The 15,974-nt window shown below is 46.0% G+C and overlaps 1 protein-coding gene across 1 annotated transcript; it reads right to left on the bottom strand.

Annotated features, from left to right (window-relative positions):
* Positions 1 to 2,580: 2,580 nt before the first annotated feature.
* On the bottom strand, positions 2,581 to 13,237 carry LOC119182474 (chymotrypsinogen A-like). The gene is made up of 6 exons (XM_075881354.1): positions 13,082 to 13,237; positions 10,324 to 10,507; positions 9,279 to 9,408; positions 8,109 to 8,238; positions 7,151 to 7,290; positions 2,581 to 2,875 (listed from the first exon to the last, which is right to left on the bottom strand). The coding sequence occupies exons 1-6, from the start codon at positions 13,140 to 13,142 to the stop codon at positions 2,678 to 2,680; spliced, it is 843 nt and encodes a 280-aa protein (XP_075737469.1). The 5' UTR covers positions 13,143 to 13,237; the 3' UTR covers positions 2,581 to 2,677.
* Between the last annotated feature and the right edge of the window lie 2,737 nt (positions 13,238 to 15,974).

Here is a 15,974-nt window from a genome sequence, read left to right as displayed (position 1 = left end):
CAGGTTTGATGTCGGGAAAGCAATCGCGTTTATACGACTTAAAAAGCGTTTTAAAACAGCGAATGAACAGCCAGTCGTCGCGCAATGCGAATAGCGTAACGAGTGGGCCGTCCAATGATCCAAACCATCACAAAAGCTTGTTCTTGTTCCCCTATTAACTTTGGCGCATACCCACTTCAGCCATAATTCCTCATCGTCGTCAGCTACTGTATGACACAATTGACACGAAATTCCTTGTAAGTGTTTAGCGCAGAACATGTTTCTCAGAGGAATGACGAAAAATAGCATATGCCAGCCTACTACCCAAAAGCTTATTATTAATGCTCTAGGGGGTATCAAGCAAGTTTGCTTGCAGTACTTACCCGATGAGTGTTTTGAAAAGGCTCTGAACGGCCACGAGTACCTAGAATTTTAGTGCCCGAGAGAGGACATTGCAACAGAAGGTGACAAACGCACTAATTCCTACGCGACACGGACTTGAGCAAGCGGCTGTAACAGCTATGTCACACACCACGAAAGACAAGACTGGACTATGACTTAGTGTGCGCGCGTGTGCTGCCTAATGTGCTGTGTCTATCTCCCTTCTCTCTCTCTTCTCTAGCTTTCATTTCCCCCATCCCCCTCCCATGCGCAGGGTAGCAAACCGGCTGTCTATAGGCTGGTTAACCTCCCTGCCGTTCGTTTCCTCCTTTTTTTATCTTCCTCTGAAAGGCCACTCTTCTAGCTTTCGCTGTGACATGTGCTGCGCCTTCCGCGCAGGCTTGGCGTGTTTCTTTGTCCCAGTGGTGTTATACAATAGAACTAATATCGATAATGACGACATAACAACGCCTTTATTATCACACGTACAAGTCGAGCAACTTTTGCCTGGACCCTGTCAAGACAACCTATCTTGGTTAGGGATTCAAATAATCGATGGCTGCTTGTTTTCGCATGTACTCACGGTTACAATGCAAGGTTCGGATGGCATCGTCGTGCAACGGGTGCCTGACAACATTTCGTACGATGTGTGACTAGTGGAGGATTCGTATTACGCTCCTTATCTTCTGTACATTTCTTTCGCTATTGTTGGAAACGTGTACCCTTATTTAACGCAACTAAAGCTGGTGGCAACGCAGAAGTAACCAAGGTTATGTTTCGGCCTGCCGTCCAAAGGTACAGGCATGCGCATGATGGTGGCGCATGATAGAACAAGACGCACCAGTTTAACAATGCAACGTTGTATCTGTTTGCCTGTGGAGTAAGCCCCGACGAGAAGGCGAAACTAACGTTTAAAAGCAATGAAACAAAGTTGAACGTGCTGTGTGCGTAAGCAATGGAACAAGAGGTTGAACTGCGTAAATCTGGCCAACATGAGATCTGGGCTGCTCGAAGCAGTGAGTGAGCTTCTTTCTTTGGTTGTGTCGCTTTAATTCGCTGCCATGGCAACGGTCTGTTTAATGTGTGCGCGGATGGTGAAACTTTTGATGGTACCACGCTGCACTTATCACTGTTGCTGTGGGAATATTCACACGAAAACTGCCAAGGCAAGAATATGCATAAACTGAGGCTGCGCAAGATAACAATCGTAAGGTCGGCTGTCAGGCTCTACTGGCTTAGCCATGTACAGAACTTTAACAATATGACGAAGAGATAAAGTATATCATTTGATAAATTTGAGATTCACCATTTATTGTTATTCATTGCATACGTTCTGTGGCTTTGTGGAGGTGCTTTGCTAGCTCTTTCATTTCCTGCTTGTGACTTCGGGTCGAATTTCCAAACCTATATTTCGTGACTAAATTATTCCATTGGTGTGCCGGCTCCACTAGTGATATGTACCGCATCGTTATTGGTGGAAATATTCTCCTTCGAAACATTTAGCTTACAATTATTTTGTAAACAAGGGCCTGCGTATGTTTCTGGAGGAGATCGATGTTAATGTTTGCCAGTGTGAAAGAAATATTAAGCTTTTGCGTCTATACTGACGCACCGAACAATGCCTTGTTCGGGGCCACACGTAGGGCTTTAACACATTAGGTGACACCACTGTTATTGCATCGCCACCATGGGATCATCTAAACAACCCTTGGTTATATGTACAGAATCAGCGTTGTGCTATTGTGTTTTTATGCTTCTACGCTTAAACGAGGAAGAGGAAAAGGCAGAACAAAGAAAAAAAAATAGTGAGAGAGGGGACACCATCGGCCTCCACTCACCCTATATTCCAGCAACCAAGGCGCAATATTCGGGAGAGTACTTGTTAGTATCGCAAGTGATAATATTTCTATCCAAGTTTTATTCCGCTGTATGCCGAAGGTTGTCGTGAATCGGGCTAAGTTAGGGTGAAAACAAGTTTTCATTGGTGCCTGATAGCGATGCGTTGCTGCGTAGAGCTGGTGACGCCATCTGCTACGTTTTTACGAAAACACTGGCATTGTACTGAGAGCAGGCGCGAAGTACGTTTGCTTATTCGTGGGCATTGCTCGGCGCTGATAATGTGCGAGAAAATGCAGCGGCTGAATTACGTCACCCGTTGCCCAATGGAGATAGGACAGAAAACCCCAGCAAGACATCACCCAAAGAATAGGGATCTTGGTAATCAGTTATAGAATGACTTTATTGTTTCTTTCAAATACCAAATGCTTAGATTAGAACTACATTTTCATTGCTATACGGCAAAGCGTACAGAAGGCGTTTATGCCGAGGTCGTTCTGAGGTCGCACTGTCCCTTGTCAGCGTGCGCGTAGTTTTTGATGAAGTCGAAGAACATGGCCACTCGCGTGTGCAACATCGGGTGCTCGCCCACCTTGCAGCCCTTGGCGCCGCCAGACACAACGCCGTGGAGCGTCCAGGCACCGTCAACCTTGCTCATCACAGGACCGCCGATGTCGTGCTGAAGCAAATACAAATCTTCCTTAAGCTCCTGCTCAACTTTTGAGCGCCACTTATCTGAAGAACAACACAGGTGTTTTTAGTTCAGTGTCTTATCTCCGCACAAAGTTGAGCTAAAGGCAAACATCGATTCTGTTTCATCTAACAAGAACTAAAGGCAAACATCGATTCTGTTTCACCTAAAAAAAAATTTAACAAGTTTTTCATATCCATTATTTTAACTTCGCTTAACAGAGAAGCGAAGTAAAGATAATCACGGTTCACGCAACATTCTTCAGAGGCGTTATAGATTCGTTATCGATTCTCTAGATTCTGAAATTCGTGTTACGACCGAGTTTACATCTCGTATGACTCAGCACTATCGTGGCAGTAGCAGGGTAGCACGAAAGGCCGAGACCAACGCCTCCTTCATTTTTTTTTTCAATGCCAGTGAAAATGCGCTTAAGTTCATCAACGAAAGCCGCTGGTCCGCCATAGTTCAGGAAATGGCCGTGATGTGACGCTGCATGAGGGATCGCACTTGCGTCACACGTGCTTCCGAGCGCTTTCCCCCGGAGATGCGATAGACGTGTTTCCCACTGTAATATCGTACGTCTGTCAAAATTGTTCTTTCGTGCTCCTTTTTTGTGGCTCGAAGCAACGCCGCCACCGCACCACGGCGCAGCGCGTCAAGTAGCGTCCCAGTGACGCTTCACTACTGGTTGCTCGCACAGCTCCACGAACGGTGACTCTCTATCTCAAAACACCGTATATTTTACAGAACCAGCGTGACCGCCAGCATAGTGAACACGAGGAATGCAAGGCGCCGCCCCACGGATTTGTACACAACTAAACAAAAAATTACGTCTTATGATTTCCGTCGGGAGGCACTGCATGAGGGGGCTCCCTCCCCTATGACAGCAAAGCACACGCAAAGGCTAGGCGATGGGCGAGAGCAGGGAAGGGCTAAAGGAGAGGGTGGTGAATGGCTGAATCGGGCGCGTCTGGCTGGCATTGATAAAATTGAGAAGGAGTTGGCCGATACAGTAGTATAGATTAAAACCTTTCCAGTGCCCCATCACCTAACATATGATTCGCCCTGTACCCGTTATGACTTCGGCTGCTTGCGCTGCAAATTTTCACGTAGTAAAAAGAAGAAAAAACAACAGGGTGAAGACGGGGAGGTTAAACAGGTGTATATCCGGTTGGCTACCCCACGCTAAGGGAATGGAAAAGGTTGATTGATTGATTGATTGATTGATTGATTGATTGATTGATTGGTTGGTTGGTTGGTTGGTTGATTGATTGATTCGTGGGGTTTAACGTCCCAAAACCACCATATGATTATGAGAGACGCCGTAGTGGAGGGCTCCGGAAATCTCGACCACCTGGGGTTCTTTAACGTGCACCCAAGTCTGAGTACACGAGCCTACAACATTTCCGCCTCCATCGGAAATGCAGCCGCCACAGCCGGGATTCGATACCGCAACCTGCGGGTCAGCAGCCGAGTACCTTAGCCACCAGACCACCGTGGCGGGGCGAATGGAAAAGGGTAGTGGAAAGATGACTGAGAGGGTAGGATAAGATGAAATATTGAAATTAATAATTATTGCGCTGACGCGTTTGCTAGTTTCCCTGTCACTTATATATATGGTGCAATGGTACTTGGAAAGAGGCCAGAATCGACGCAATAACAACGAATCAAAGTGCTCATCGCTGTAATTTCAGAAGCTGACTGTGCGCATTACCCTCATGGTAGCTTGATCGGCAGTTTAGGGGTGCTACGTGGGATGACCCGAGCTTCCTGGACAGACGAGTTCGCTCCGATTTCGCTCTGCGGAGACCAGGGCATCAAGACAGTGCGGAGCACGTGATAGCAGCGTTGATAAAAATCGGTACAAGATCGCGCTTGGTGTTGGAAACGCATCTGGGACATTTGCGGCGACTATCATACACCACGAGCGAACACGTCAGCGTCGTCACTCAGTCAACATTTTATAGTGCAGCGACTAAGTGTCATCATCGCACTATCTTTTCGCCAACTCAACACGTGCCTCCCATAGGCGCATTCGTGGGCGTTTGTCCTTTTTCAAACAGGTTCAGTCGTTCCACCTGCAGCATGAAAATTTACACTCTCTAAGGCAGCAAGGGTGCACATGCAGCACTCTCGTGCTGCTCGTTTCGCTTCTATTAAATATTACAGATAAATGTAAGGGCACGTGGTCACTAGGGGCGCTCGCATCATGGCGTCAACGTGGCTGTGATTGGATACATTGTGAGTGCGGTGAAAGTGAATGCGAGACATCGTAGCCACGTGATATCACTTTTACTTATGCGTGCGCGTGTGCATAGTTTGCGCGATGAAGCTGATAGATTAAACGTGCCGCTTGAACGGAGAGTTGCTCCTCGGCAAAGCAAATGTGGTTGGCATATCCAATCTTCGCCGCGTGCGTCTGTCAATCATACTGATTTACGCATGAACTCAGATACAAACTCGTTGATTCTGCAGAAGGCCCCAGTTCAACTCGTGACTGTCATGGTGGTGGTGTGGCTGTCAAGCGGCTCATGCAGTGAACGCTAAGCAGCTGCTCCTTTGCATACAAAATAATTTGGTGAGCTTGCACTACTTGCACAAGGCTGGATCCCCTGGTGGAGCTAGTATAACCTTGCTTCTTGCAGCTTTTTAAGTTGGTCGTCTACTGGTTTGCTTGGTCGGCTTCGAAGTGAAGAACGAGTCAGATCTGTCTTAATGTTGATGGTACTAATTGGATAAGGCTTAAGGACCATTATACCGAGCTGTGTTGTCTTCATTTATAAGGTTTCAATTAAAAGGCAATTATATCAAGGCAATTAGCAAGGCCATGATCAGTAAGGAGATATTTAACGCAATCCTGATTGGCATAGTACTAATTGTCATTTCGGTAGCAAGGGAAAATTAGCATGGCTTCATTAGTTTGCTCATGATGAACGTCACGTTAATTAGAGTAGTTTAATTAGCTCATAAACTGCGTGTTTTGTTTAGCCCGGTCCTAACTTTACATGGCTGTATTAACATGGTCTCTTTAAGATGTGGCGTAATTACCTCGGCCTTGCCATGATTTGGCGTAATTAGCTTGGTAATACGTGTATAACACCTTTTTCCTCACTGGGCACCACCATAGTCCTCCCTGGGCTGTTGTTAGTGCGCGTGACCCTCCCCCTCCCCCCCCCCAAAACCCCAAAATGCTTTGCCGAGGCTGTGACGTCGGCTTTTGTACTCTCGTGCAACAGCCCAGAAAAGAGAAAATCTACCTCTCCGTAAAGAAAAAGGTCCAAATAACGAATTAGCTGACTGCACGTGCTCGGGTGCTAGCGCACGATGACAATGAAGAAGACGCGCACCAGCCGAACACCACGCTAGAATGTACAGACTGACCATGATGATTAACACGTGGCCTCGGGTTTAGCTGCGGTCGCAATGTTGTAAGACACTCGGCCAGAACAAATTTCAGAGGCCACCGTGCTTATATATTCTAAAACAGACTTAGCGCAGGCATTAAAATATTCATAATAAATTTAAACACCCCGTGTCTCTAAAAAATATTATCACAAAAAGTTTGTGACACTTTTTATTACATGGCAACTCAGTAGAACGACAAACAAACAACAGAAGATGCCTCTGGTTTGAAAACTCCGGCCAACTTAGTCGACCGTCCTTGACGCGATGACTGGTTCCATCGTAGCCATATGAACGCAGCCTTTTGAAGGGTGGATTCAACTATTTATGTACTGTTGGCTCATTCAAAAGGGGGTGCCGCCAGAGCTTTGAAAGATCCTGAGTTTCGCGAAACTCAGGTGAAACTCGGCTGATCCTGCATAGTACTCCATGACCTGCGCGCAGTCATTTACTATCTTCTCTTTTATCCAACTAAAGCCCACCTCTTGTGTATCTGACATTTATCTAGATGAGTACCTCACTTTTTTGTTCGTCTTTTCTTCCCAAACAGTCATTACCGGCACCATTATCATCACTGCCGTCGTCGTCGTCAACCTCCCTCATGTCTACCACCGGGCGAGCTCCCTTCCCGACTTTCTTCAAATGACCTGCCCGGGCTGATCTCTCGCTTATGAGACTGGGTCGAGAAGAGAAGCACGTGACTAGACTACGTGTTCCTCTGGTCGTCCCCGTTGCTTATTTCACTAGAACCGTTTCGTATCATTCTCGATACGGACTAGCCCAACTTTCCGCCTTCAATACCTCGCTAATGCTAGTTAGGTCAACGCGGTAACTATTATCAATCTCATTGCACGCACTCACCATGCATGGAGAGCCGTGGTCGTACACGGTGCAGAAGACACTCTTGGGCACTTCCGTGTCATTCTCGTCGTAGCACACGTTGTTGGCCACCGTCTTGACACGGGCCTGGCTCAGACCTTTGACGGGAGAGTCGTGGTCATCTGCGACGGAAGGTATAGAACGATAACTTGCACGGTTGTCATAAAAACGGGACTGAAGGCAACTACACAACAGAAATTTAGGTACGCGATAAATGTGACCACTTATAACTAAGCCTGTTATGGAACCGTGCCAGTATCCAGCGGCTTAGTACAAAAATACCCGCTACTTGTTTTCCAGAAATTATTGTGCTAATGAATAGAAAGAGCTTGGTTAAATGCCCATTGATAAGTCAGGTGATGCAGCTCTGCAACCTAGCATCGTCCTCACGGTTTGTTGTGTCAGCCGTTGCTACTGCACGTAATCGCGACAACACAAAGGTGTACTATATCTCTAGCAAGCCCGCATTGCGGCACGACGTTTCAATTTTGTGTGAGAACACACCCAATCACACACACAAAAAAAAGCTTTATTTTTCACAGGATCCCTGTACCTCACGAAACGCCGAAATTTCAACAATCACGTGTTTACACACACAAGAGCCCCCCCCCCCCCCCCCCGCACGTAAAAAAAATGACCGAGGGTCAATTCTTCTTGACATAATCATCACAACTGAAAGGGTACGTTTTTTTTTTAATTTTGCAGAGGATGTGCGTACATCGTTATAACCTTTCGTTTTGTCGCGTGGTATCGCAGCGGCGAGACTGAGCGAGCGCAGCTACAACACTTCTCCGCAGCAGGACGCGTTGCGTGGCGTTATGCCTGCCACGCTTACACAGTGGCGGCTCAAGATGCTTGAAACGCGACGAATGACCGAGGGTGATATAGCGTATGGTAGAGCTTTCCCTGTAAAATATGGAGCGCATGAACATTCACTCACGGTGGGTGTGTCCGTAGCCGGTCGCGTACACGTTCCATCCTCCAACTACGGGTGCGCTGGGCAGGCATATGGGCTGGATTGTGTCGGTGCGGTTAAGCGGAGTCTTCAGTTTGAGTACGGCGATGTTGTTCTGGCCAAAGTGAAAACGTCCAATTAATCGCATGATCGGCAATATGTTGAAATGTAATCAAAACAATGGTATCGGGTTATGAAATGGGATAGTCTATAGAGCATCCCTCAGTATAAAACAGCAGTCAGTGTTGGTGAACAGTTAGCCAACATTCATAGGCGCGTGGTGGGTTCCCCATTCGGGGGGGAGGAAAGGTCGAAGTATCGTCAGAGCGAGCACCCTTACTTCCGGTTGGTCGAGAAGTTCAAACCACAGCATGCTCCACAATAGTTGAAAAAATGAAGGGACAGCCTGGCTTACTTCCCATAATTGTCCGCTTTTGGTCCGTCGCTTACCGGAAGTGAAGACGTAAAATAAACTGTTCTTGGAATGCAACTTGAGAGACCTTAGGCTGCAATTATGTACAAAACCCAGCGTAGCAGTAACCCTGATCTTTAAACAATGATGGAGTAGGTTTGACGGCGAGCGAGTATTCGCTGCTTACTTCTGTGGTTTGTACTATAGAGCAAGAAATCATGTGAGAAAAACAATCTCCGTATCACTAACACATGCAAGTATATATGCCATCGAGGTCTCCATAACGAAACGATGTAGGGCAGACCATGCACCCTCTCTTTAGGTGACTGCGGCCACCTCCTCTCTCCCTCTTTCTTGCACACCTGTATTAAGGTTATTATTATTCAGCCAATCAGAACACAGTTATGCAGTGCAAGTGGCATGCAGTTAACTACGATAACTGAATTCGATCAGAATCATTACGTTCTTTGTCATTAAATTATATGCCATTATTCTAACCCCTACATCATGTCACTGAAGGTTGGTCGAAGAAGCCAGTAAGACATCGCACTTAAGAACTTTCATGCTATGTATCTTCGAAGTTCACCGGTTTGCTACTTGGAAGGATCGCCCGTGATGTTTGCTCTGACGGCTATCATGCACATCGGGCCGCAGATTCTTGTAATATCACCAGGTATTCACTCAGAAGTGCTCCGAGTCAATGTGAGATGCTTTGTCAATTGAAAAGCAGTGGAAACGCTTACCTCGTGACCTCCCTGGTATCCTTTGAAGACGCAAGCCTCTTCCACGTCAGCGCTCCTTTCTCCTTCAAGAACTGCGTCCCTAGAATGTGCTCCAGCAAGCACCTTCAGAACACCAATGTTTTTCAGCTTCCTGAAAAAGTGAGGAGTGACAGTGTTATAGGCGCGGTTGTCTATACGCTGGATTCCCCTTTATATGAAATCATTGCAAAGATTGGACGTGGAATGGATAGCCTGCAGGCCAAGATGTGGGTAGTACAGAGACCCCATCTCTTGGCGGCTTCCCAAGCTTGCTGAATCTCCAAAGTTGGTCTTGGGGATCTGAGATAATCTCTGGGGCGCTCTGCTTCGTTCCCGGTTCATCCGAAAGAACTGCAGTTGTTTTCTGAACTATTTTGCAATCCCGTAGTATGTGATCTATGGGTTGGCTCATCTATACTTACATATTCTACATTCGGCCTAAGGGTACAATTCTGGAAATACGCGATTAAGATGTACTGTATTCGTGTAAGTTGTAGTTTAAGGGCACCTCTGGTCTGATACCTAAAATATGTCCACAATCTTTTGATCGACAGCTACAATCTATAGCACATATCAACCCTCAGACAAGACAGCAGCCCAACTATTCAATTTAGACAGAAGCTATCTATTTTTCCCATTATCTCTCACGCACGCTCTTTCTCTCTCTCAGAAACATAAAAAACGTAACCATATAACAAGTAGATTTTTTTCTTCCACATCACCTCCTTGCTCTATCAGCACATCTTTTTGGTTCACCTTCCATATACTTGTGTTACACCAGACGCATAGACGATTGTTCGAAAGACAGATGGGAGCCACCACCTTGGCTACTAAATGCATGTTTTCATATCTTTGCATATCGACATGAATTAATAAGGTCATGAAGCTTCGAATGCGCCAACCCGACCACTTTCCTACCGCGTCCACCACGTCTACCATAGCATTGTTCGTTTACTCGTTAAAGATACAAAGCCGCCAGGAAAATAGGCAGCATCAAGGCCGGTCTGTAAAATAGATCATACCTTACCAGATGCAAGAGGCCGTCGTGACAACGTGTTGTTCGTCGATGAGCGCGCCGCTGCAGCGGTGGTGGCCTAAGCGCGTGTTGACCTGAACGTGCCAGGGCCAGCTCCCTGGAACCGCCTCTTTGCCGCCTTCGATGCGGTCTTCAGCCTCCAGGTGGGGCTGGATGCGGGGCACACCGCACTCATCTGTGCAAGAGGGTCATTATACCACGTTGGTTATATGGTATCTTCCCTTAATTTTCTTACACATATAAAGTATGTTGATAGCATAACGTAAAATTTAAAAATGATGACACAAATACTAAGCAGAATTATTGCTTAGGGAGCTGTACGTATATATCTATACGCGTTGTGTATGTTTGTAGGTACGTGCGTGCGTGCGCGCGTAATAACAATTGTTGGACTTTAAAAGTCCCAAAACCATCGTATGATTATGAGAGACGCCGCAGTGGACGGCTCCGTAGATTTCGACCATCTGGGGTTCTTTAAAGTGCACCCAAATCTGAGCACACGGGCCTAGAGCATTTTCGCCTGCATAGAAAATGCAGCCGCCGCAGCCGGGATTCGATCTCGTGACCTGCGAGTCCGCAGCCGAGTGTCTCATCCACTAGACCGCCACGGCGAGTGGGCGTGTGTTTGTGCGAAAACGGAACGGGAAAAGAAGCAGAGAGAGAGAGAGAGAGAGAGTTAGAATTCATCAGAAGGCTAAGAGGTTGGCCTGAGCTCGTACGCTCTAGCCTGTTATCTGCGCAGGGGAAAACGGAAAGAGGTGAATGTCAGTCTTGTGTAACGATTAGTGTAGTTCAACATCCTGCGCTAAATAGATACAGTTCCACTACAGTGTAAATCCTGAGGAATTGCGTAGACTCATCGATGCCAACTCATAGACTTCCCACCGTTCGGTTAACTAAACCATCGATGACGTCATCGTTTTTGATAAGCATGTAGGATTTTCCCGACGCGAGTGAAATCTTGCTACGCAGACTCGCAAGCTCACCGTACGACATGCAAGCTACGTTTTTCCGTGCTTTATCAACTTCCTGCTTGATATGGCAGTTGAGATACGTGTTATCCGCAGCGCGTTCAGTCTGGTTGTTGTTGTTTCCCCCTTCAGTCGTATGTAGCGCCAGAAAAACGCCGGTGGTATACGAGCAGTCATGCGCTTCGTGAGGTGGTGCCGCCCTCTATTGCGCGGCGCTGGAGACATCCAGATGTTTCAACGCTTCGTAAGCGTTTTGCAGGTTTACGTTAATCATTGCGATTTTTTCTTGGTTATTTAGTTAATTATTTTATTTTAGACATTCTTTCCTTATTTGAACGCGCTTTCGAGCATTGCCAGCTTTGTCTTAATCCTGTGATGATCACTACATTTTGAGCCTCATCTCACCACGCGATATCTGGGGATGCACGGCAAGCCAAGCCCCTAGAGGGCTACACACTGAAAGGAGAGATGAATGGTGATGATGGGGAGAGAAATGTGATGCGTATGTACAAAAGCCACGTACCCAATGGTTTCGCTACGGTATATAGTGTGCAGTCCTGTACTACTGAGAAAACTTATACCTGCTGCCCCTGTGCCAGTGGACTCTGTTTGACCACACATTGCTGACAAAATGCCACTTTCACTTTGCGCTACGTCACCGATTCCTGCCCGCGATTAAGCCAGCATTTTTTTGTTGTGGCACGTAATCTGGGCAATCACAAAATAAGTGCTCTGTTGCTTCACACACTTAGCGTCCACAATTCACTCTTCCATGGAGCCACACACAGTAGTGAGAATTTATTAGAAGGGTCGGCCTGAGCTAGTTCGCTCTAGCCTGCTACTCTACACAGGGGATAAGGGAAAGGGGAAAGAAAGAGGGATGAAGGGTGATGATGCCAATGAAGTATAGACGTAATGGCAAGTCAAGGCAACGCCTCGACTAATTCAGTGCCGCGGATTAGCGTGGCTTCTTTTATTCTAGCTGGAGAGCGAGAGGTCATGGCAGGGTGTGTTTCATGCAGATGCCTGTGTGGATATTCTGGTTAAGGCCACAGGCAGTGCCGCTGTGGTGCTCCGTTGCCTGTCTTCACTGTGTCAGCCTCTCTTTTGTCGCCATTTTGTGGTTTAAATCTCACTTCAGGAATAAGTATCTACAGCTATCCAAGCACCAACTTATCAAAAAAGAAAAACTAGTTATTTAGCAATATTACTTAGTCAGGCATAAAGCTATAGCCTTAACCATGCTGAAGTTAATCTCGACTTTACAAATAAAGTAAGTTTAGAGTACCAAGAGTATACTCCGCCTCCTCGAACCAACACCCGCGCTCAAGTGAAGATGAGCCTAAAGGAAGATGTAGACATAGACTTAGGGACGGGAAGGTCAGCAGATCACAGGCTGGCTGTCCTGTGCTGATGAAAGGAATAAGGGTAACAAAAGGTAATACATACGAGATGTTACAAAAAGTAGCAATAAAAAGAGGGAGAAAAGGAAGATACGACACTGCCTAAAGTTTGTCTCTTAGACCAGTTGCCACCCAAAAAAACGCAAGAACGCTTTCAGATTCAACTGTGCTGAGAATGGTCTCGGCCAGTGTCCCAAGACCACTTCCTCTGACAATGTGCAGTAGTCAAAAGAGGTCGTTACTTTGCTCGGGACACTGCAGTGAGCACACTCTGAAAAATATGGGGGATTGTCTACTCGCAGCTACAGTTCTTACATCGCGGGCTGCTGGCCGCACCAATCGTAGATGAAGAGCAGATAAATCTCACGGACTTACCAACACGGTGTGCGGTGGCTGAGACGACTAGTAGGGCAGCACAGAGAAGAAGAGTGCGCATGTTTACGCCAGACACCACCCCTAAAAAATGAATGCTGAATCTACCTGAGAAGACCCGATATTTATACCCCACTCTACTGTTTTCTCTACAATCGTCGCATGAAGATAACGGGGCTGAATAGCGTCGCGTTGGCCTTTTATCAGTTTCTACCATGCTATCATTCTCGCTTCCTTTGTATTGTTCACAAAAGTTGACTGTTCTACGTCGGCTACCGATTTAGGCGACATAGCTGCACATGCATGGTTTAGTTGGCATGAGACCTCTAGAGTGACTCCCGCTGGTCTAAATTGTCTGTGTTAGCGCAATGATGTGAGATACATGGTGTTTAACCAATACCGAGCAGCGTCTGATACTTCAAGCGAGCCATCTGGGAATCTCAGGGTGAAAATACAAACATTCAGACGAGATCATCCGGTTATCGCCAACGAGACATCCCAAAAACCAGCACAGACCTCTTTAAAAAGTGTGGTTGTTGGCAGTTATTTTTGTTTACAGGGCCTCGTTAGATAAGCTAGAAATGTTCAGATAACACTACACATTGCTTCGAAGCTTTTCTTAGTGTATATTCGCAGTATCACTCGTATCTAGGTTGTTATATTCAATTACTGTCATGTGGTACACGTGAAACGCTACAGATACCAGATATCACATAACAATATGCCATCGTATATTGCTCAACAATAACAAATAATTGAAATCTGAATTCACATGCTCTCAACTCTGCTAAAACAAATTCTGTTTCGAGACGCACAAATACCGAAAACGTCATAACGTGGTCGTAGCGGCTGTGAGGCAGCAGCAGGTGGGGTTAACCTCACCTATATGCATGGCCGGCAACTGTCCCGCCTCAGCATCATCTCCTGAAGTGTAAAGGGTCTGTTCTCATGAATTACACGGGTTGCACAGCCGAATGTCTGTAGCAGTTGGGCCATCAAGACTCGTTGCACAATCCTCCCCGTTGCCGCGGGCCCTTCAGGATAAACGACAACTTCAAATGGTCAGCGTATATGAAAAATTATCAGCAAGCTGAACAACACCACTGCTTTTTCCTGATTAAACAGTGAGCAAAGCCACAGAAAATTTGTGTGTCGCTGATGTCACTGCAGCAGGCACAGAGTGGCAAAGTGTAAAGCCGAGTCTTCAAAGACCAAGCCGGATTTCACGAGGCATTTTCTGGAGCTCACTAAATCAAAAAAATGTCTTGTTGATAAGTTTCAGTAGACCGCATCTCACGTTGGAGTTGAAAGCAATCAAATGGCTGATGTCCTGCGTGCGAAGCGCGGACAAGTGTTCCAAAAGTATGAGCCCATAAAACTTATCTGAACAACAAAGATGTAATACACAATCACTTCCAGGATGATCCACAAGTTTCCACGTGTGTAATCTACGGGCAATTTCTGGAGCAAGCGACGCTGTCGTACTGCATAAGAACGCTTCACTAGCTTCGAATGGAAGCCATTAAACTCCAAAGCTCTGGTTTGTTAAATCAAGTGAAGAAGTTGTGGTGGCGCGCTGCGAAAACACGATATTTGTTGCCTCACTCCTGATCAGAATTTATTCAGGGATGGACTTTTTCAGCCGTCAAGACTATGCATTCTACTTTACATGCAAATTTCCCATTTGACACAGATTCTCTATTACTACAAAACAACGTCTTCAAGAAACCCCATAGAAAAGACTACGCGAAACGTTTGTTTTTACTTGACCTTGGTCAATACAAAAAGCCAGTGCTATAGCGCTGACACGTTACGTCACTACCTCCGTCGCGACTCCTGCATAACAGAACACGACACAGCACATCACCTCAGGTAACATCTCATCTCCGGTGACAGTAATTGTCCTTAAACGTTCATGATCATCTGCCTATACAAGAAACACTTTATTATTCAGTAGTAGCACACTGTTGTTTCGTTAAGATCGATATTTTTGTCTTCCTAGATTTCATAACCATTACTTTAAAGAAAAGTACTGAGCATAGTCTCAGGCCGCGAATCGTTGGTCAGCAAGAGTTGCCATTATCAGGCACTGTTCTACGTTTGCTTCACGTGTGCGGAACATAGTCGAACGACAGGCGCAGCTTTTATCTATAGGCTAGACGCTCTTTTTCCAATCATATGTCGTGTAATTTCCAGCCTCTTCAGCATGCAATGAGTAACAAAAGAATAGCTGGAATTACCCGAGCCATGGGGAGAGACTGCTTGTGTCAGACAATCAGCCGATGTCGGACAGAGTATCAAACAATGAGCACTATACGCTGATATTTTCAAATAAGCGCATATATGGGCTTTTTGGGTGAGCTGGTCATAGTCTGGCGGAAAAACAACTCTGACTAAGCGACCTACCGACCAGCCGACCGTGTGTGTGTGTGTGTGTGTGTGTGTGTGTGTGTGTGTGTGTATGTATGTATGTATGTATGTATGTATGTATGTATGTATGTATGTATGTATGTATGTATGTATGTATGTATGTATGTATGTATGTATGTATGTATGTATGTATGTATGTATGTATGTATGTATGTATGTATGTATGTATGTATGTATGTATGTATGTATGTATGTATGTATGTATGTATGCACGTGTGTGTGTGTGTGTGTGTGTGTTATTTTTTTCTCTCCTCTCCATCCACCAATCTCCCCCTTCCTCTTTGCAAGTAGGGTAGCAATCCGGCTTGCCTTTCCTTTCCTATGCTATTGCTCCTCTATTTTGTAAAACAGACCGATGCCTTCGTTAGCGGCGGCCACTCCTCCGTCCATTGAGGAACAACTAAAAGCAGAATAAATATTCGTAAGGTTGTAGAGAGCAGGGGATATTGAAATGACACGGACATTT

This window comes from Rhipicephalus microplus, chromosome 2 (genome assembly GCF_043290135.1).
Source record: "Rhipicephalus microplus isolate Deutch F79 chromosome 2, USDA_Rmic, whole genome shotgun sequence".
Taxonomy (NCBI): Eukaryota; Metazoa; Arthropoda; class Arachnida; order Ixodida; family Ixodidae; genus Rhipicephalus; species Rhipicephalus microplus.
Note: the sequence above shows the minus strand (reverse complement) of the source record. Positions and strands in the feature narration are given on the sequence as shown.

Excerpts from the sequence above, each read along its gene's own strand:
- LOC119182474 (XM_075881354.1), bottom strand. The coding sequence starts at position 13,142 with ATGCGCACTCTTCTTCTCTGTGCTGCCCTACTAGTCGTCTCAGCCACC. Across the intron at positions 10,508-13,081 it reads AGCCACCGCACACCGTGTTG|ATGAGTGCGGTGTGCCCCGC; the intron begins GTAAGTCCGTGA and ends CCTCTTGCACAG. Across the intron at positions 7,291-8,108 it reads CGGCTACGGACACACCCACC|ATGACCACGACTCTCCCGTC; the intron begins GTGAGTGAATGT and ends CTTCCGTCGCAG.